General features: G+C 42.6%; 1 protein-coding gene and 1 long non-coding RNA gene across 2 annotated transcripts; both read left to right on the forward strand.

Moving 5' to 3' along the window:
• Positions 1-2,586: 2,586 nt before the first annotated feature.
• Positions 2,587-4,398, forward strand: LOC308399427. The gene is made up of 3 exons (XR_013972165.1): positions 2,587-2,710; positions 2,966-3,067; positions 4,060-4,398. It is a non-coding gene; the product is annotated as an uncharacterized lncRNA (long non-coding RNA).
• Positions 4,399-5,892: 1,494 nt separating this feature from the next.
• LOC308402606 (NLR family CARD domain-containing protein 3-like) lies at positions 5,893-20,646 on the forward strand (the record flags this gene model as incomplete). The annotated part of the gene is made up of 6 exons (XM_080891581.1): positions 5,893-5,904; positions 6,613-6,817; positions 6,969-8,769; positions 13,385-13,558; positions 13,782-13,955; positions 20,454-20,646. 6 exons carry the CDS (start codon positions 5,893-5,895, stop codon positions 20,644-20,646), a joined length of 2,559 nt encoding a protein of 852 aa, XP_080747707.1.
• Between the last annotated feature and the right edge of the window lie 287 nt (positions 20,647-20,933).

Below are 20,933 nucleotides of genomic sequence, written 5' to 3' on the forward strand. Positions count from 1 at the left end.
GCTTCAAACAGGAAAACCAGCAGAAATAAATCACAGCCTGCCAGAGGTTTGGAGTTTCCGAGGTGCAACTGAACGCAGCACAGTGAACCAATGCTCCTGATTGTCCTCAAACGTCTCTTTGGGTGTTTCCTTCCTGCTCAAAGTTTAATTTCACTTCCTGAACTTCGTGGAGTGGAGCTTGTTGTTGGTGTGTGAAGAAACTGTAAGTTTGCTTTGTTTCCTCCTTTAACAGTTTGTCTTTAGGAACTTTACTGTTTGTTCAGCTCGTGTTTGATTTCTTCACACAACAAACTGTGTGTGTTTGTATTTCCGGTCTCTCCATTAAAGTCAGTGTGTAATGTTTCCTGGCTAACATCAGCTGTGTGCAGCTTAGTTCAGCACAAATCTGCCGCTCCATAGTTCACGGTAACGGACTCACAGCTGGACCAACGAGGCCGAGTGTGTCCGCCACTCTGAGCTACGTTCGTGTTTGTGTACTTGTAGTTTGTACTTTGAGTTCACTCAGAGCCCACAGAGGACGCAGCGTACGTGATGACGTCACAGCCCTTTACCTCCTTTACTGTCACTGTGATTAATATTTACACACGAGACACCTGCAGAGCTCTGACGCTAAGCTAGCACACAGCATGCTAACACTAAGCTAAAGCTAGGCTAGCCAAGAACCCAGAGTGAGGTTAAAGCTAGTGATGGGCAGATGAAGCCTCATGAAGCACTGAAGCTTTTCATCCAATTGGTTCACCCCAACGCGAAGCTTCTTGAAGCTTCATTTGCTCTAGTAGGACACCTACTGGACGTAAAAATATTAGTTGGCATGAATTTGAAGAGTGTGGCCTTTTTGCACACAGCCTGTAAATGTCAACAACAAAAGGAGTGTGTAAAACATGTATATTGTAGTGATGCAGTGTACTGTGTATATTTATACTGGCAGTATGGAACATGATTATTTGGAAATGCCTAAAATGGAAATGATCATATACTGTGAGGTGAGGTGTGGACAGTGGTTGTGCTTTTGTAACATTGAGGCAAGGACAGTGATTAGTGTTTAGGGGACACATCATTGGTTTTTGTTAAAAAGAAACAGTTTCTCCACTGTGGCAGGTCGTAGGCGATTTTTTTTTTCTAAACTGTCTCTAACTCTCACTAACCGCAACTCTCCATCAAACGCCCACATTTTGTCTGAGGGGTTTATATCGCTGTCATAGCTCGCGGCAAAGTTCGAACCGCTTCCTGAACCAGTCACGTGGTACAGCCGGGCAGCGAGGCTTCGGACGTCATCATTTTCAGCTCCTCCCATAAATGAAGCAAGCCTGGATACGCGCTTCGCGGAAACGCCCCCTCCATTACTCGACACACGCTTCGAAGCCTCGATACAGAACGTCACATCACTAGTTAAAGCTGAGTAAACACTGACCCCAGACCAGCACCGTGATAAAGTGAGCTGCTGCTGCTGAACTTGAACAGGTAACAAAGTGATGAGCAGTCAGGCTGCAGGTTTCTACCTGTTCATGTTTCTACAGTAGAATCACTTTTAAGTGTCTTTGTGCTGTTTCATCTTTGATTTGTGTTCATAAACACTCAGAGAAACATCACGTGACCTCATCAGGATCTGTGTTGGTGTGTGGGGCTGTACCTCAGCTTTATGTTGTTACATGCTCATTTGTTCATTTTACACAGTAACATCAAAGTAATGTTATGAGGAGTAATGAAGTAACGTACTCCATTACTTTTAATTAAAGTGTTCTGTGTAATATGTGTAATAATGACTGTTTTGAGTAATGACCAACACTGATCACAACAAAGAGGAAATGCCTCCAACATGCACAAACATTTGAGCCACAACATGCAGTTAATGTGCACAAATGTCTTTGATATGCTGCTCAGTGATGGTGGTGACTGTCAGAGCAGAGCTACTGAGAATCAATAAGTAATATCAATGATGGGATCAGAATCACTAAATTCTTCTCATCCCTGTCAGTATCATACATGTGCTGTATAATGTGATAAATGTAGAGGTGCTGGCTGTTCTCTCACTCTGCTGTTTAGCTGTAAAGGACGCCTCCCTGCCTTTGTCTCATTCATGACCTTTAATAGTCTCTTCTAACATGCAGAGATCTGTATGATCTGTTTCATAGAGTCTAACCAGCCTGTACAGGTAACAACAACAGTCACTGCATCACTGACACACAAACGTCATCTCTGTCAATAAAAACATTCATACATGGAATAAAAACACATCAGTGGATCATTGCTGGAGCTGATGTTTGTGCTCCTGGTGCAAAGGCTCTCAGTTTCCTCCTTGAAATAACATCAGTGGTGGGTCAGCGACATGCTTTCTTTCCCTCTCAGGTTTAAATATCTGGGACTCTCCACCGTTTGGTTTTACAGCTGAAGAAGCTTCTCAGATGAAACGTCTTCCAGAAACTTAAAGACGTCTCTTTTCTCTCCAAGCTCCTTAGATCACATGACCTGGATGACTGAACCTACAGACATATTGACCTGGTTTCATGGTCACATGACAGGTCAGAGGTCAGTTCCTCCTGTTAATGTGAACTCACTGAGTGTTTGTGGTTTACCTCTCAGACTGACTGAAGATGATGATGGAGGAAGAGGAGGACAGAGCAGAGTCTGCAGGGTCCAGCTGTCCGTCTGTGAGGAGTGACCGGTCCAAAGGTCATAATCCAGCCTTCAGTGCTGAACCTGGAGCAACGAGGTCAGAGAGCTGAACTCACTGAGTAACAGAAATAATTCTGCACTGACATTATAATCAGTGTTGACTCTGGTTGATTGTCTGACTGTGTTTGTGAGCTGAGAGGAAATGAAAATGAGTTTGTAACAAAAATCAGTTTTGTCCAGTTTTCCTGTAAAAAGCTGAACTCTAATCTAAGAGGATGTTACTGACAGGAAACAGCTGCATTATCTGCAGTCTGTGTGATCACAGCTGCTTCAATCATGTTTGTGTCTGCAGAGGTCAGAGGTCACAGTCTGCAGGGTCCAGCTGTCCGTCTGTGAGGAGTGACCGGTCCAAAGATCACCCTCCATTCTTCAGTGGTGAACCTGGAGCAACGAGGTCAGAGAGCTGTGATGACTCCTTTACATGTTTGTGTTTCCTGGATAAATATGACCTGAAACATCCTCAGATTGTTACAAAGATTCATTAAAAAGAAAACAATGAAAGAGAAAAGATCCAAATGTTCGACTTGGTCATTTGCTGTTTGAGGACAGTGATGCTCATATCTGTGGGGAAAGTGTGACCTGAGTGGGTTCATGTTTGTCTTTAAAGAACAGAGCTGCTCTGATTCTCTTTGTGTCTGATCTGTTAAACAGTCTGAGAGGTCACACAGAGACCCAGCAGCTAAAGCCTGGATCATACTGGCTGCTGTTACTCCATCAGGACAACACTGAACCACAGTGGTGTGGATGTAGTGGATAAATCCCACCATACTGATGCTCAGAGTTAACCACAGGGAACAAAACCAGATGTTACCTTCAGATTGTGACCTTTGGAGTGGACGATGCAGATTTCAATAGAGAATAAATGTTGTTGTTTTTCAGCTGTGAAGAAAGAATCTAATTTTCTGAACTTAAGAATTTATGATGCTGGAAACAACATGGAGACTATAACACAACATTTCCACTGTGTTCATAGAATGAATGTAAAACTGTCAGACATTCATTAAATATGCAAAATGTCTACAGAAGCATCAGAGGGTCAGACGTGAAGCACTCAGTGATTTTGATCAAATGACTCATCAGTTATTGATCTGTACTACACTGATCTACCACGTTAGTAAAGCTGGTGTTCTGGTGGTGGAGGGAGACTCGGATCATGTTCTGGTTTTGGAGCAGTGATCTGCTGATGGTTCAGTTTGATGAGCTTCTTCAAAATCATCCCTGACATCACCACTGAAAGGACGTCCATGAAAACAGACTGAAAATTACTGATATGTTCACAATCTGAGAGTTTAAAACTTGACAGACTTGATTCAGATGAAGTTATTTGAGCAGAAACTCCTGGATCTTTATCCTGTGTTGATCTAATCCTTCATGGTTCCTCCACAGAGTGGAGCAGCAGAGCTCAGAGGTTCCCAGTGGTCAGTCTGCCCAGCAGCATCAAACACAGCTGGACTCCATATTTATGGTCTGTACATGTACAACAACTACTTTAATATTAATAATAATGCATTTATTTATAGGTCCCTTTCAGAACACCAAGGACTCTGTGGACTAAATGACCAAAAGAAACAAACTTTGAAATCAGACGGTGCAAATGTGATCACAGGGAAACGTTTTAAACATCGAGGCTTTAAACAGAAACCAAAGTGAAACAGTTTGTAGTCGAGATCAGTGGGAATGAAGCTGAATAACTGTTTCTTCAATAACTTTGAGCAATAAATGACAAATATGATGGAAATTAGCAGCATTAGCACTTACTAATGATGTGAGCTGACACTCGGCTGTATTGAGACAACCACATTAGGTGGTCCTCAACTGTAATGGAAACCAGTGGATCCAGTCCAGTCGTGGCGACCTGTGGTGAGTCGATCTGAGCAGCTACTAATGGAAACAGGGCCATAGATGTGTTTGTGCTTAATAACAGTGAATCACATGAGTTTTACATTACAGTTAAAATCTCATGTTGTTTGTTAAAGTGTGCAGTTCAGGGTGTGTTACTAAAACACTTTCCAAAGACCCAGCCCCCATAAAAAGCAGCCAATCAGCTCCTAAGAGTTACACACCCACACATATCTATCAGGTTAACTCTGGTCTAACACACTTGGATTTAGCTTGAAGAATGTTCCTGTACGAGGACTGAAAATGATTTAATAAGCAGCTAATGTCCAAAGAACAACTTTGACACACCTTCATAAAACCTGCAGAGCTCTTAAAAAAGAAAAACTAGCTGAAAGTCTGGCTGCTCTTATGAAAAGTACAGAGAAATTATGGGTCGCTCAACGCTTGTGCACAATATAAGAGTTTGAATAAATCTAAAGAATAACTCAAAATCCTACAATCATACTGATAAAGTCATCTACAGCTAACTATCCAAGTGGATTTGTTTAAGACAGCTCCATCTGCTGGTGGCCCTCTGCAGGTGCATGAAAGGGGCGTGTTTATATTGAAAGTAGTAGAGAAAGTAAACCCCACGGGAAGGAGGAGGACTCTCAGCAGCTTCCAGCTCATATTCAGACATTTGACTTCTCACTGAAAGCAGCAAGTTTGAGTGTCTGTACCTTAGTTAGAAGAGATAACATGTCAGTAGTAATTAGAGTTGATTGAGCAATGCTGTCCTTATAATGTAGTTTATTATTTTTATGGACAAGTCCAGTTTTTCTGTAGAGCCTCTCAAGTTGGTGACAGCAGCAGTGGAAGTTCACGTGTAAACCAGAGCAGCAAATCAGGTCCAAATGTGTTGTTCACAGTGAGTGGGATCATCATTGGCTGCTATGTTAACCTCCTGCAGCAGGATGTCTTTGGTCAGAGAATGGATAGATCACGAAGTCATTGTTGAGTTTAGGGAGACAGTAGACAGTTGGAGGAGGTTCAGCCAGTTGACACACAGTAGATAAAATAACTGAAGGCAGGAGCAGACACCTGTATGACTTTCCACCTCTCACATAGATTATTGTCCCTGGGCAGCGCCACAGGGCCGGTAGATGTAAACAAAGCTGGAGGAGAGGATTGATTCATCTGAGAAAAGTCACAGAGTTGTGTCTTGATGCTCAATCATCCAGGTACGTAAATCCCAAAAAGCTTGATTCTGTTCATCTGGATGTTTTCAGTGGGAGAAACGTTTCATCATCATCAGGTGACTTCTTCAGTCTCAGCTGACTGCAGGTTTCAATCTTATAAACAGGACATTTGTATGACTGAAACCAGCCCACTGAAGGAACAATGGGCTGGGAGGTCAGTTCATTGATCATTGGTACGCATATTGTCAGGACCATTGATCAATGGTTGTTGATCAATGGTCATGAGTCCAGTTCACAGAGAGCTGGGGAATGGCTGCAATCACAGCATTGTAAGATGGTGACAAATGTACCCTTAGGCCCCTCCTCCATTCAGAGATGGTCTTTCCTTTTCACATAAATGGCCTCCTTGACTCTGCCCTCAAACCAGCGTTCACATTTACTCAGGACCTTCTTGATGTGAAGTTCTTCTGCTTCGCTGGCTGCTGTGTCTGTGGGGATGGTGTTTGTTCTGTGTTGTAGTGTCCTGATGACGCCCAGTTTGTGCTCCAGTGGATGATGAGAGTCAAACCTTAAATACTGATCTGTATGCGTAAACAGAGTGAACCTTTAAGACCAGTTGTCTGTACGATCAACTCAGTCACCTGAAACATCTCCAAGTTTCTGGCTTTGATCATCAACCTGTTGGTAGTTCAGCTCTGAACACCAGTGAAATGTTTCTCCCACTGAAATCGCTGCATTCATATGAACAGCATCAACGTTTTGGGATCTTGGAGTTGTGGACAAAGTCTCAGTTAATCAGATAAAGTCAAACCTATAATTGGTAAAGAGTTCGTGGATGATATGCCCCTTGATGGTAAAGAAGTGGATGTTGTGTGGACTAAAGTTCAGAGTGGTGGGTCATTCATAAAGTATTCTGTTCCAGCTGCTGGAGGACAACATCATCACTTTTGTGAAGAACGAGCTGAAGAAGATCCAGAAGGCTCTGAATCCAAATAAGCCCCAGTGCTTGGAGTTTCAGAGGGAGGATGATGAGCAGAGGAGAAACAGCAGAGAGGCATTTGTGAAGATCACAGTGGACTTCCTGAGGAGAATGAAGCAGGAGGAGCTGGCTGACCGTCTGCAGAGACGTAAGAGGATTTATCTAAAGATTTAAGCTGCTGGATAAATGAGACACTTGTGACACCAGTGTGTTCAGTCATTTCTCAGTGGGTCAGAAATTGTCATCAGCATTTTGTAAAATATGATTGTTAAAGTTGTATTTTTATTATTATTATTCAGAACTTCCAGCTGCTGTTTGTCATCGTAACCTTAAATCCACCCTGAAGAAGAAGTTCCAGTGTGTGTTTGAGGGCATCGCTAAAGCAGGAAACCCAACCCTCCTGAATCAGATCTACACAGAGCTCTACATCACAGAGGGAGGGACTGCAGAGGTCAATGATGAACATGAGGTCAGACAGATTGAAACAGCATCCAGGAAACCAGACAGACCAGAAACAACCATCAGACAAGAAGACATCTTTAAAGCCTCACCTGGAAGAGACGCACCAATCAGAACAGTGCTGACAAAGGGAGTGGCTGGCATTGGGAAAACAGTCTTAACACAGAAATACAGCCTGGACTGGGCTGAAGACAAAGCCAACCAGGACATCCAGTTCATATTTCCATTCACTTTCAGAGAGCTGAATGTGCTGAAAGAGGAAAAGTTCAGCTTGGTGGGACTTGTTCATCACTTCTTTACTGAAACCAAAGAAGCAGGAATCTGCAGCTTTGAAGACTTCCAGGTTGTGTTCATCTTTGATGGTCTGGATGAGTGTCGAGGTCCTCTGGACTTCAACAACACTAAGAGTGTGACTGATATTACGATGCCCACCACAGTTGATGTACTTCTCACAAGCCTGATCAGGGGGACGCTTCTTCCCTATGCTCACGTCTGGATAACCACACGACCTGCAGCAGCAGACCAGATCCCCCCTGAGTATGTTCACAGTGTGACAGAGGTCAGGGGGTTCACTGACCCACAGAAGGAGTACTACTTCAGGAACCGATTCAGAGATGAGGAGCAGGCCAGCAGGATCATCTCCCACATCAAGAAAGCTCGAAGCCTCCACATCATGTGCCACATCCCAGTCTTCTGCTGGATCACTGCTACAGTTCTGGAGGATGTGCTGGAAACCAGAGAGGGAGGACAGCTGCCCAACACCCTGACTGAGATGTACATCCACTTCCTGGTGGTTCAGGCCAAAGTGAAGAAGGTCAAGTATAATAGAGGACGTGCAACAGATCCACACTGGAGTCCAGAGAGCAGGAAGATGATTGAGTCTCTGGGAAAACTGGCTTTTGATCAGCTGCAGAAAGGAAACCTGATCTTCTATGAATCAGACCTGACAGAGTGTGGCATCGATATCAGAGCAGCCTCAGTGTACTCAGGAGTGTTCACACAGATCTTTAAAGAGGAGAGAGGACTGTACCAGGACAAGGTGTTCTGCTTCATCCATCTGAGTGTTCAGGAGTTTCTGGCTGCTCTTCATGTCCATCTGACCTTCATCAACTCTGGACTCAATCTGCTGGAAGAACAACAAACAATCTCTACATGGTCTAAACTATTTAACAAACTAAAATTTCAATCTCTCCACCAGAGTGCTGTGAACAAGGCCTTAGAGAGTCCAAATGGACACCTGGACTTGTTCCTCCGCTTCCTCCTGGGTCTTTCACTGCAGACCAATCAGGCTCTCCTACGAGGTCTGCTGACACAGACAGGAAGTAGCTCACAGACCAATCAGGAAACAGTCCAGTACATCAAGGAGAAGCTCAGTGAGGATCTGTCTGCAGAGAAAAGCATCAATCTGTTCCACTGTCTGAATGAACTGAATGATCGTTCTCTAGTGGAGGAGATCCAACAGTCCCTGAGATCAGGAAGTCTCTCCACAGATAAACTGTCTCCTGCTCAGTGGTCAGCTCTGGTCTTCATCTTACTGTCATCAGAAGAAGATCTGGATGTGTTTGACCTGAAGAAATACTCTGCTTCAGAGAAGGCTCTTCTGAGGCTGCTGCCAGTGGTCAAAGCCTCCAACAAAGCTCTGTGAGTAAACATGAACTCATCGCTTCATTCTTAAAATCATGGGAAATAAATCAGAGGTGCTCAGTTCAAAGAACACTACCACTTTAGAAAAATTAAAAAATAGTCACTAAAATAGTCATGATACTTTAAATATTTCTCTCCAGCAGGACATGTCAGCATTTCTGAAATATTTTTGTCTTCAACTCGAATCAAAGCACAATCCAGATCCAGCCTATAAGAACATGAGCTCTGATCCTTCAGCCCCTCTGACAGGTTTATTATCCTCAAGTTGTTCTCTTGTCTCCAACAACCAGGAGTCTAGCTCTGTTTTTTAAAGCAAATACTTGAGCTACCAGACTGCACCTACATCGTTTTCAGATGTTCTTATTTTAAGGTCTGGTTTGTGTCTCATCTTTATTGCAATCCCCCATGTCTCTCTGTTTTTCAAATATAAATCTGTTACCTCGGTGTGGCCAGAACAACATGGTGAACCCAAAATACAGACAAAGGTGAAGGAACTGAATATTACTAGACGTGAAGGCTTTATTTACACACAGGAACTTGACACTTGGAATTTTTTAACATGAACTGTGAACTATGGCGGAAGTCAAGCACTTGAAGCTGTGAGCATGAAGTGGGCTCTATGGTAGGTTTCCGGAAATGGGTCTTGGTTGATGGTAATCTGAGTCACTGTAACAGAGCTAGAGCAGCATCAGAAAGATCACTGGTGGAGGTTACAGTAAGTGAACGAGGTTATCTTCAATGTCTTATTTGGGGTTTCTGTAGCTCAGGAGGTAAAGCTGGTCTGATCTGACCTACTGATCAGAAGGTTGGTGGTTCGATCCCTGGCTCCTCCAGTCTGCATGTCAAGTATCCTTGGGCAAGATACTAACCCCAACTTGCTCTCCGATACATCCATCAGAGTATGAATGTGCGTGAATGTACTTAGAAAGCACTAAGTTCAGATAAAGTGTTTGTGAGAATGGGTGTGATTGGGTGGATGTGGCATGTTGTATAGAGCGCTTTGAGTACTCCGGCAGAGTAGAAAAATGCTATATAAGAATCAGTCCATTTACCATTTACTTGTCAGCAGTCGGAAAGCAACTTGGGGAAGGCAGGTGGTGAGGTCTGGGTGAGTACTTGTTAGCTTTGAATCCAGGCAAAGTGGTCCAGTAAGTCTAAGAGACGAAAGGCATTAATGTGGCTGTGAGTGAATCAAGAAGACCAGCATCCAGGAAAACATGACTGAACTGCAAGGGTGAGTAGATGATCCGAGGATTAGGAGGTTAGCAGAGTTATTGGGAGTGCTGATGTTATATTCAGCCTAGTAGATTACTGTCAGGTGTGGACAATGGACAGGCTGACCAGGCTTCACCCAAAGGCAGAAACCAGAGTCTAGTGGGAAACCACCGCCGCTCACACAGACCATGAAAGCAGCATGACCCCCCCCCCCCCCCCAAAGCATTCTCTTTCACTTGGCATCATTTACCTCTCCCTTCTCCAATTTCTGATGTGTCCACCTTTGCAATGATAACTGTGATCAGGGTGAACCAAAAAGGTGCCGTGGTGAACAAATACTTAAGTTTGGTGAATGCAGTTTCAGCTTTGGGGGACCAGATGCATGCTGAGACTTGAGTGGTGCAGCTACCTGACTATAGTTTAAAATGAACAGTCTATAAAAATTTGCTATTCCCAAAACCCATTGGAGATGCTTCTTGAATCTACAATGGGTACAAGGGGTAGGCCACTCTGTTAAAGCTTTCACATTTGCCAGATCCGTCTTCACCTGCCCCCGTGCCAAAATGTAACTGAAAAAAGTTATTGATGAGGAATGGAATTCACACTTTTTTGCTTTGACATAAGGTTTATTCTCCAGCAAACGTTGGAAAAATAGCATGGACATGAGACTGATGTTCCTCGCAGGTTTTGGGAAAAATGAGGATATCATCCAGATACACCAATACGAACCTGTCAAGGAATTCCCGGAGGACATCGTTAACTAATCTTGAAACATTGCGGGAGCATTAGTTAACCCAGGCGGCATGACCAAATACTCGTAGTCCCCCAATGGCATGTTTAAAACGGTCTTCCACTTGTCTCCCTGATTGATCTGGAAAAAGTGGTAAGCGTTGCGGATGTGGGGTTTTGTAAACCCAGTGGCACTGTGAAATGGCCTGAAAGCAGAGCTAATGAGGTAATAGGTACTTATTCTTGATGGTAATATCACTGAGGCCCCTGAAGTAAATGCATGGCCAGAGAGAGCCATCCTTTTTCCCCACAAAAAAGAAGTTCCAACTTGAGATGACAATCGTTGGATTATGCCTGCACCGAGGGATTCCTTAATGTACTTTTCCATAGCCGCACACTCAGGTCTAAGCAGGTTATACAGCCAGCTAGAAGGCCGGGTGGAGCCAGAGAGTAGTTCTATGGTGCTGTCCTGTGGTTTGTGAGGTGGCAGTGAAAGCGCTTTACTTTTGCTAAATACTTCCTGAAGATCATGACATTTGGTGGGGACAGAGGAGAGATCTAAAACAGTCTCAGTGTTGGTTGATGGTTCCACAGGTTCCGGTGGACGGGCGGAAACAAGGCAATTTGAATGACAGAACAGACTCTAACTGATTACCCTCTGACCTGACCAGTCTAAGTGGGGGTTATGTAATTCTAGCCAAGGAAACCAGAGTATGAGTGGTTTGTGAGGTGCATGAAAAGCAAAAAAGGTAAGTGTTTTCTTGTGATTGCCAGGGGTGACAGGCTCTGTGCGCTGAGTTATGTGAGGGGACACTCGGTTATTTAATGACTTAGTGGGAATGGGCGGATTAAGGGGGCATAGAGGGATGTTTAACTGTCTCGCTAACTCAGACTCCATGAGGTTCTAATTGAACAAGAGCCTGAAAGGTCTGGTTAACTAGAACAGAGAGTTGGAGTTGCAATCTGGGTTTTTATGTTTGTGTGAGTATCCTCCACCCTTATCCCTGAACTTTCCAGTGGGCAGACCCTGGTGTGGAATCGAAAACAGACAGGTTCATCACGAGAAGCAAGCTGATCTTTCATGGTTTGATTTAATGACTGAAAAACATACAGCGGACGGTGGTTAGCACTGTTGCCGCACAGCAAGAAGGTCCTGAGCAAAAGTCTTTACAAACTCAACCAGGAAATCATCATGCGAGCAGAAAGAAAGAGGATGAGCAGATAGGTAAGCAAGAGAAACCCGCCAGCGTCCCAGGTTTCCAGAGAAGGTTCAGGTTCTAGGTACCTGAAATGGGATGTAATTCAGTTCAATTCAATTTTATTTATATAGCGCCAAATCACAACAGTCACCTCAATGCGCTTTATATTGTACAGTAGATCGTACAGTAATAGATACAGAGAAAAACCCAACAATCATATGACCCCCTATGAGCAAACACTTTGGCGACAGTGGGAAGGAAAAACTCCCTTTTAACAGGAAGAAATTTTTGGTGTCAAAGTCAAAGCACAGATCCACCCAGTCTCTGTATTTCAGCTTATTTCCTTTATACACACATTTAACAGGAACAGTTTCAGACAGCTAGTGTTTACCTGACATTACCTGCGTACCTCACAGTTTGCAGGTAATGGGCATAATAATTACTGAACAGAGACATCCTGCTGTGAACTTTGTTGCTGTGGATCTAAAATGTAAAAATACATCTGAGAAGATTTCTAATCATGATTTTATGAGCCCCCAAAGTTTGATTCTGTTCATCTGGACGTAGCGCTCTCAGCGGGAGAAACATTTTGTCACTCATCAAGATGACTTCTTCAGGCTCAGCTGACTGCAGCTTTCCCCAATCTTATAAAGAGTACATCTGCATAATGACTCAAACCTAATGGTCAAGGAACTGACCTCCCAGCCTTATTGTTCCTTCAGTGGGCTGGTTTCAGTCATTATGCAAATGTACTTTTTATAGGGTTGGAAACCAGAAGTCAGCTGAGACTGACGAAGTCACCTGGATGAGTGACGAAATGTTTCTCCCACTGAAAGCGCTACGTCCAGATGAACAGAATCAACTTTTGGGATTTACTAACCTGGATGATTGAGCATGGATCAAGACGGGTTTTTATGAGGTATACAGTTTCTTATAATTTCTAAACCAGAAGGTTGAGGAGATGGAGCTCATGATAACTGGCTACTGCCCTTCAGCGTGCTTTATGAAATCATCCAATCAAAATAAAGTTGGCCTTTAGGGAGAGCGGGGCTTTAAAGGGGAATGAGCCAAAGCAGCTTTTAGACAGAAAATGAAACGAGAGTCCAGGATGTGATACATTATTTATAACTACATTTACAGTAATCACACATATTAGAATTAATAAAGTGACCAGCAGTACTGTAGTAAGTGTAATACTGCAGTACTCACAGGCCTGTGCCAGCAGACACTGAACTACTGTCACTAAATCAACCTGGTCTTCACTGGTTTCCATTTACATACATTGGAATAATTGTGTTTAATTTGAAATATTTTTCTTCTGTTACACTTAAATTCTTGAACATTTTTTTATTTAATTGTGCATTGTAGTGTACTCATTTGTACACATTTGATTACTTAGATTCAACATATAAAGAGATTTTATTTGATAATAAATATTATTGTTTTGTTGTTCTTGTTATTTTTTTCAGGCTGAGCAGCTGTAACCTGTCAGAGAAAGGCTGTACAGATTTGTTGTCAGTGGTCAGCTCCCAGTCCTGTAGTCTGAGAGAGCTGGACTTGAGTACCGACAGCCTGGAGGCTTCAGCAGTAAAGCTTCTGTCTGCTGCAGTGGAGAGTCCACACGCCAAACTGAATATTCTGAGGTCTGACCGATTTGTATTCTTTTTTCTTTTGTTTGTTTGTTTTGTTTTTAACTGAGAAAATAAATCCAGCAATTTAAACAGTAGAGGTAAACTTGATCAATTTACTGTTGTTTCGTACCACATCTGCTCAGCATAAAACAACAAGGATTCTTAAAATATAAGATTAGTTATTGCACCCTGATTACACTTTAACATCAGTCTTTGTTCATGTTTTCATTTTCAGACTCAACGTCTGTGAACTTCTAGCGGAAAACTGTGAAGCTGTGTCCTCAATGCTCAGCTCTCAGTCCTCTACTCTGACAGAGCTGGACCTGAGTATCAAAAATGTGCAGGATTCAGGAGTGAAGATTCTGTCTGCTGGACTACAAAGTTTAAACTGTAAACTAAATACTCTGAGGTCAGATCGATTGACATTTTGTTTTTTTTAAATGAACCAATTAAACATTTTATTCAAGGCTTCCGGTTCCGGCGCTCGTGGGGATGGACACCTAGTACGAGAGCTCTCGACTGAAACTTATTAAAACTGCCCCAAGTAAATTAATACACTATCTAAGTGCACATAAAGAGGAAAAAGGGGTTTAAATGATGTCCAGAAAGAACAAAATAGCTAAGAAGTTAACGTTTGAAAACGTGGAAGATGGCAATGTGCAGCTAACAGAAGGGGCTAACGTTAGCCCCTATAGGGCTAGCCGAGGCCACTCTCCCACTCCTAGCCGCGAGGATTCTGGGACAGAAGATGAGGTTGACCCAGCAAGTTTGACGCTGATACTGAAAGAACTGAGAGGCGTTGGGAAAGAGGTGAAAGAATTTCGAAAAGACACGAAAGCGCAACTGGTGGAAATAAGGGGTGAGTTGGATAAAGCCAATGCGCGGCTTAATGATGTGGAAACCAGGGTTGCAGAACACAAAGATAAGCTCCAGAACACAGACGAGATTTTGTCTGAGATACTAACAATGCAATTCAATGTTATTTATATAGCGCCAAATCACAACAAAAGTCACCTCAAGGCACTTCATAAATACAGAGAAAAACCCAACAATCACATGACCCCCTATGAACAAGCACTTTGGCGACAGTGGGAAGGAAAAACTCCCTTTTAACAGAAAGAAACCTCTGGCAGAACCAGGCTCAGGGAGGGGCGGGGCCATTTGCTGTGATTGGTTGGAGTGAGAGAAGGAAGACAGGATAAAGACATGCTGTGGAAGAGAGACAGAGGTTAATAACACATATGATTCAATGCAGAGAGGTCTGTTAACACATAGTGAGTGAGAAAGGTGACTGGAAAGGAAAAACTCAATGCATCATGGGAATCCCCGGCAGCCTACGTCTATTGCAGCATAACTAAGGGAGGATTCAGGGTCACCTGGCCCAGCCCTAACTATATGCTTTAGCAAAAAGGAAAGTTTGAAGCTGATCTTCAAAGTAGAGAGGGTGTCTGTCTCCTGAACTCAAACTGGGAGCTGCTTCCACACCCAGTCCAACATAGCCAGGCTTTCTTTGCTGCTTTGACAAAACCTCAAATCCCAGTCAGAGATGATGAGCATCATCACAGTGATGATCATTTCTCTATTAACCCAGGCTTTCTGCTTCAGGATCTGTGCACGCTCAGAAAACAAGGAGACCTTTAAACATCATTTCACTAAATGGATGGATTGAGCTCAGCCTACAGATGAACTGGTGCCAGAGATCATAAAGAACATCAAACAGTCAAATTCAACACTTTAATGGAAATATGAGATTAATCTTAAAAGTAGAGATAGTGTCTGTCTCCTGAATCCAAACTGGAAGCTGGTTCCACAGAAGAGGGGCCTGAAAACTGAAGGCTCTGCCTCCCATTCTACTTTCAAATACTCTAGGAACAACAAGTAGGCCTGCAGTGTGAGAGCGAAGTGCTCTAATGGGGTGATATGGTACTACAAGGTCATTAAGATAAGATTGGGCCTGATTATTTAAGATCTTGTATGTGAGGAGCAGGATTTTGAATTCAATTCTGGATTTAACAGGAAGCCAATGAAGGGAAGCCAATACAGGAGAAATCTGCTCTCTCTTTCTAGTCCCTGTCAGGACTCTTGCTGCAGCATTTTGGATTAGCTGAAGGCTTTTCAGGGAGTTTTTTGGACATCCTGATAATAACGAATTACAATAGTCCAGCCTGGAAGTAATAAATGCATGAACTAGTTTTTCAGCGTCACTCTGAGACAGGATATTTCTAACTTTAGAGATGTTGCGCAAATGGAAGAAAGCATGCAGGAAAAGTTTCAAACAAAACTAACATCACTGGAGGCTTACTCGAGGAGGGAGTCGCTCAGACTGTACAGGGTGCCGGAGGGAGAAGAATCGGGAGCTCCATCTATGGCCCACTTTGTGGAGAAGCTACTCCGGGAGAATCTCGCCATCCCACCATCAACACCGTTACAAATTCAGAGAGCACACAGAGTGTTATCATTACTCCCTCCGGACAGCTCCCAACCCAGATCGATCCTGGTAAAATTCCTGTGCTTCACGGTTAAAGAAGAAGTGCTGAGGCTCGCTTGGCAAAAGAAAGGTTTTATGCTGAATTCCAGCAAGATCAACCTCGACCACGATTACCCCCCTGAGATCATGGCTATGAGGAAGGAGTATGCAGAGGCACGAAAGGTCCTAAAAGAGAAGAATGTACGGTTTAGGACCCTCTACTCAGCGCGCCTTAAGGTTTTTTTCGAAGAAGGAGTGAAAACCTACAACACGGTGGAGGAGGCAACGGCTGACCTGGCGAGTCGGGGCCTGCCGGTAAAGGTGATTACACCACCGGCAACCCCCAGAGAAAAACTACAAAGATGCCCGCTGTGGCGGGGAGTTGGTGGTCGGCGTCCGCGTCAGATCCGAGGAGCTGCGGGATATAGAGAGAAGCTGCAAGTATACAGACGTGAAGAGAACGAATTTAATGTTATGTATTAGCTATGGACAACATGGTGAATTATGGTTACTGTCGAGCTAAAATGGGTGGGGCTTCTCGTGCTGTGAGTGACGTCGCAGTGGAAAGCCCCCTAACTCAGGGAGTAATAAGGGGTTTCCCTTCAAGTTGTGAGGGTGTCAGTGGAAGTGCTCCACTGTCAGAAGCCAGCTTAGGAGCTTTCAAGCTCCAGTTATGTTCAAATGTTTTCAGTTCATTACTAACTTTTTTCACTTGTTACTGTTTTAAGAGGGGGTTGCCTGCTGCTATTGAGTTTATGCGCTGTGGTAACTTAATATATCTTTATGGGAAGTGAGTCAGTGAAAGTAATCTCTTTTAATGTTAACGGGGTTCTGAACGTGATTAAGATGAATAAGATACTGTCCAAACTAAGGAAGGAGAAGGCCCAGATTGCATTACTTCAGGAGACACACATGAACCAAGTAGATCACTTGAGATTGAAAAGAAAGGGTTTTAAATATGTATTCTCCTCTTCCGTTAAGTCCAAACACAAGAGGGGTGTGGCTACACTTATCTCTGGTACACTTAACTATGAACATATCTAAGAACTCTGTGACGAGGAAGGCAGATTGGTTAGAATAACAGAATGGATAGAGGGGTCTGAAATCACAATTTTAAATGTTTATGCTCCCCCCGGGAGCGATTGGCTATTCTATAGGAATAGGTTTGATTTATTGCTGGATTCTCAGGGGATAGTTGTCTGTGGGGGGGTTTTAACTTTAGACTTGACCCTAAACTAGACTCCTCCTCCCCGACCAACCAGGTAACAGCACTTACTAGAAAAGTCAATTCCTATATGGTAGAGATGGGGATAATAGATGTATGGAGGGACCGCTACGCATCTACCAGAAATTTCACTCATTACTCTGGTTCCTTTAAAGTGTATGCAAGGCTGGACTACTTTTTTATGTTTAAAGTTGATAGGTTTAGGGTCAAAGACTGTGACATATTAACAAGAGATCTATCTGACCACAGTCCTATCTCTCTATCTTTGCAGGTGGCTAGGAAAAAATGTACCACACTGTGGAAATTGTTATCGCACCTTAATGATCCTGCCATAGTTTCCAAATTAAAGGTAGACATTAAAGAATTTCTAGATGTTAATGACACAGGAGAGGTATCTCCAGCTATTCTTTGGGATATGCTCAAAGCGGTAATGAGAGGTACATTAATTTCTATCGCCTCCCACTTAAAGAGAATCAAAGGGCAAAAATTAGCAGAACTACAGGCAAATTTAAAGTTGAAAGAATAGGAAGACATAAACACCGCAAATCCTACTGTGAAGCAGGATATCATGAAAATACAGGATGAAATTAATGATATTTACACCCAGGAGGCCCAAAATAACTTAATTTTTTTGAGGCAAAAATACTATGAGACAGGAGGGAAATCTGCAAAATATCTGGCACATAAATTACGCAAACAACTAGAGGAAAGTACGATATACCAAATCAAGGACCCCAAGACTAATATTCTGGAATCAAAATTAGAAGACATTCAGAAATGTTTTGAGACCTTCTTTAGGGAGCTGTACTCACAGCCCAATGCTACGGAGGAGAATTGTACTGATGCCTTTCTTAGCTCTCTAGAATTACCTTCACTCCCGTCTCTCAAAAATGAGCTTCTAACACATCCCATTTTAGTGGAAGAAATTAATGCAGCTCTTTCCAGATTAAAACCAGGTAAGGCAGTTGGGCCGGACGGGTTCAGTTCTCAGTGGTATCGCACCCTGAGGGCAGATCTAGTCCCCACATTGCTGAAGTCATTTAACTACATCCTACAGGAGGGAGAAATCCCACCCTCCTGGAGGGAGGCAACTATTTCAATTATCCCAAAAGAGGGGAAAGATAAACGAGAATGTGGAAACTATCGACCAATCAGTGTCCTTAACTTGGATGACAAACTATTTACTTCTATTCTTGCTCGTAGACTGGAGAAGTTTTTACCTGACCTCATCGATTTAGATCAGACTGGTTTCATTCACTATAGACAAACAACTGACAACATTAGGAGAATATTACACATCTCTACTCAAATACAAAAGAACAAAACTCAATCAATGATAGGAAGCTTGGACGCTGAGAAAGCCTTCGACTCGGTCAGATGGGTATTTCTGTATAAGGTTCTGGGGAAGTTTGGCTTTCACGACAAGTTTATTAGAGTAATCCAAGGTCTGTTTGCTCGACCCTCAGCCCGTATTAAGGTGAATGGTGATCTCTCCAAGCCCTTTGCTCTGGAACGTGGCTGTAGGCAGGGTTGTGCAATCTCGCCACTTCTCTGATTTATTCATAGAAACATTTGGCCAAACGATTAGACAAAATCATAACATTAGGGGTGTTGCATTGTCAGGAGTTGAACATAAAGTGGTAATGTTCGCGGATGATGTACTGGTCTGCCTGGAGGAGCCAGAGAGGTCTTTTAGTGAGTTGATGTCTACTTTAAGTGATTTGGGGAAGTTATCTGGTTATAAGGTCAATATTTCAAAAACACAGGTGATGACTTTAAATTATACAGCTTCTGTAGCTTTACGTAGGGATAACGAGAAAAATAAGTACCTGGGAATATATTTGACTGCGGACCTCTCGGGGCTCTTTCAGGCAAACTACGAGCCAATATCTGCAAGTATAAAAGCTGATCTGCACAGATGGAATCTGGTCCCCTTCATGAGTCTCAGCTCCCAGGTAACTTTAAAGCATGGATATCCTGTGGCCTTACAACATTCCTCTCTCTTACTCATAGAAATATTGTGCTCAGATTTGAGACCTTACAGGACAACCTGACAAAATACAACTTTCATAGATACTTACAGCTGAGATCATATATTGATCATGAATGCCAACTTCAATGATGCTGAGTCGCATTTTTTCCTCATCCTGAAAAATGCCACAACCATGACCCCTACTAAATCCATTTCTAAACTATACAAAGCTCTCTCTAGTGCCAGCAAGGATAACACTTTATACACTAAGGATAAATGGGAAAGGGAATCAGGGATTGCTATTTCTGTGGGGGAGTGGGAAAATGTTTTGTACTGCCAGTGGTCCACGTCCAGTTCTATGAGCTGGAAGGAACATGGCTGGAAGAATATTATTAGGTACTTCAAGACTCCATATCAGGAGAGGTACAAAGGGGCTTATATGCAATGCTGGAGACAATGCGGCTCGACTGTTACTAACCATTTTCATGTCTTTTGGGACTGTCCCAAGTTAAAAAACGTTCAGGTCTCCTTAAGTGCAGTCTTTAACGTTCAAATACCTTTAGATTTTAAGGTTTTATACATGGGTTTGGTCCCCTTTCTGGAATGTAGGAGTGAGATTAAGTTGGTGCAATTACTCTTGGTGGCAAGTAAAAAAACAATTACTAGAAGATGGTTAAGCCCAGCCCAGCCTACCCTAGACGACTGGTTTGGGATCACTTTAGAGATATTTAGGATGGAAAAACTTACATATCTGTTAAGAAATCAAAAAGCCAAAATCTACCAAAGTTGGAACAATTGGATCCAATTCATCACCCCCACGAGGGCTGACTTCACTTGATCTCACTATTACTTGGTTGTTTTTTGTTTGATTTTTTTTACATTTACTTCTATTACTATTGCTTGTTTATTTACTTATTTGTTCACAATGATTGCAGCATGGGCACCCCTCCCAGTTTGTGTTTATAGTTCCATGTAATGTGTTCTATATATCTCCTTCGGGAGAGCATGCGAGCAACTGTCCTAGTAATAGCTAGTGGAGGTTAATATGCACCCGCTGATCACTTTGTTTACTGATCACTTGTCCAATCCAAATAAAGATATAATTAAAAAAAAACATTTTATTCAAGTTCATCCATATGATGTTGTATCTTAGTATGTTAAGGTTTCATCAAAAATAAAAAGATGGCATGTAATATAATAACAAACTTTACATAAGTATTATAGATTATCTTTTGTTTTTCAGACTGGGTGGCTGTAACCTGTCAGAGAGAAGCTGTGAAGCTCTGTCCTCAGTCCTCAGCTCCCAGTCCTCCAGTCTGAGAGAGCTGGACCTGAGTAACTCTGACCTGCAGGATTCAGGAGTGAAGCTTCTGTCTGCTGGACTAAAGAGTTCACAGTGTGCAGTGGAAACTCTCAGGTCAGGATTCAAACGTTAACACATATGATCATTTAAAATGTGAATTATATTATTGATTGACTTATCTATAGAGCTTTTAGCTAAACTTATATTTATATTTGAGTGGATTATTAGACTGAATTACTGTGTAAAATTTGTCACAGTCATACGATTTTGTTTATTTATTTATTTTTTAAATTCATGTACTGGCCATTTTACATAAATTTGGCTAATCTTCTACAATATATACATTTGATTTCGTTAGGAACAAAATGTTCAAATTACATATTTTTGCTGGATATTGGGTATTAATGAAATTATTATGTC

The sequence above is a fragment of the Rhamphochromis sp. 'chilingali' genome (genome assembly GCF_963969265.1).
Source record: "Rhamphochromis sp. 'chilingali' genome assembly, chromosome: 1".
In the NCBI taxonomy this organism is placed as follows: domain Eukaryota; kingdom Metazoa; phylum Chordata; class Actinopteri; order Cichliformes; family Cichlidae; genus Rhamphochromis; species Rhamphochromis sp. 'chilingali'.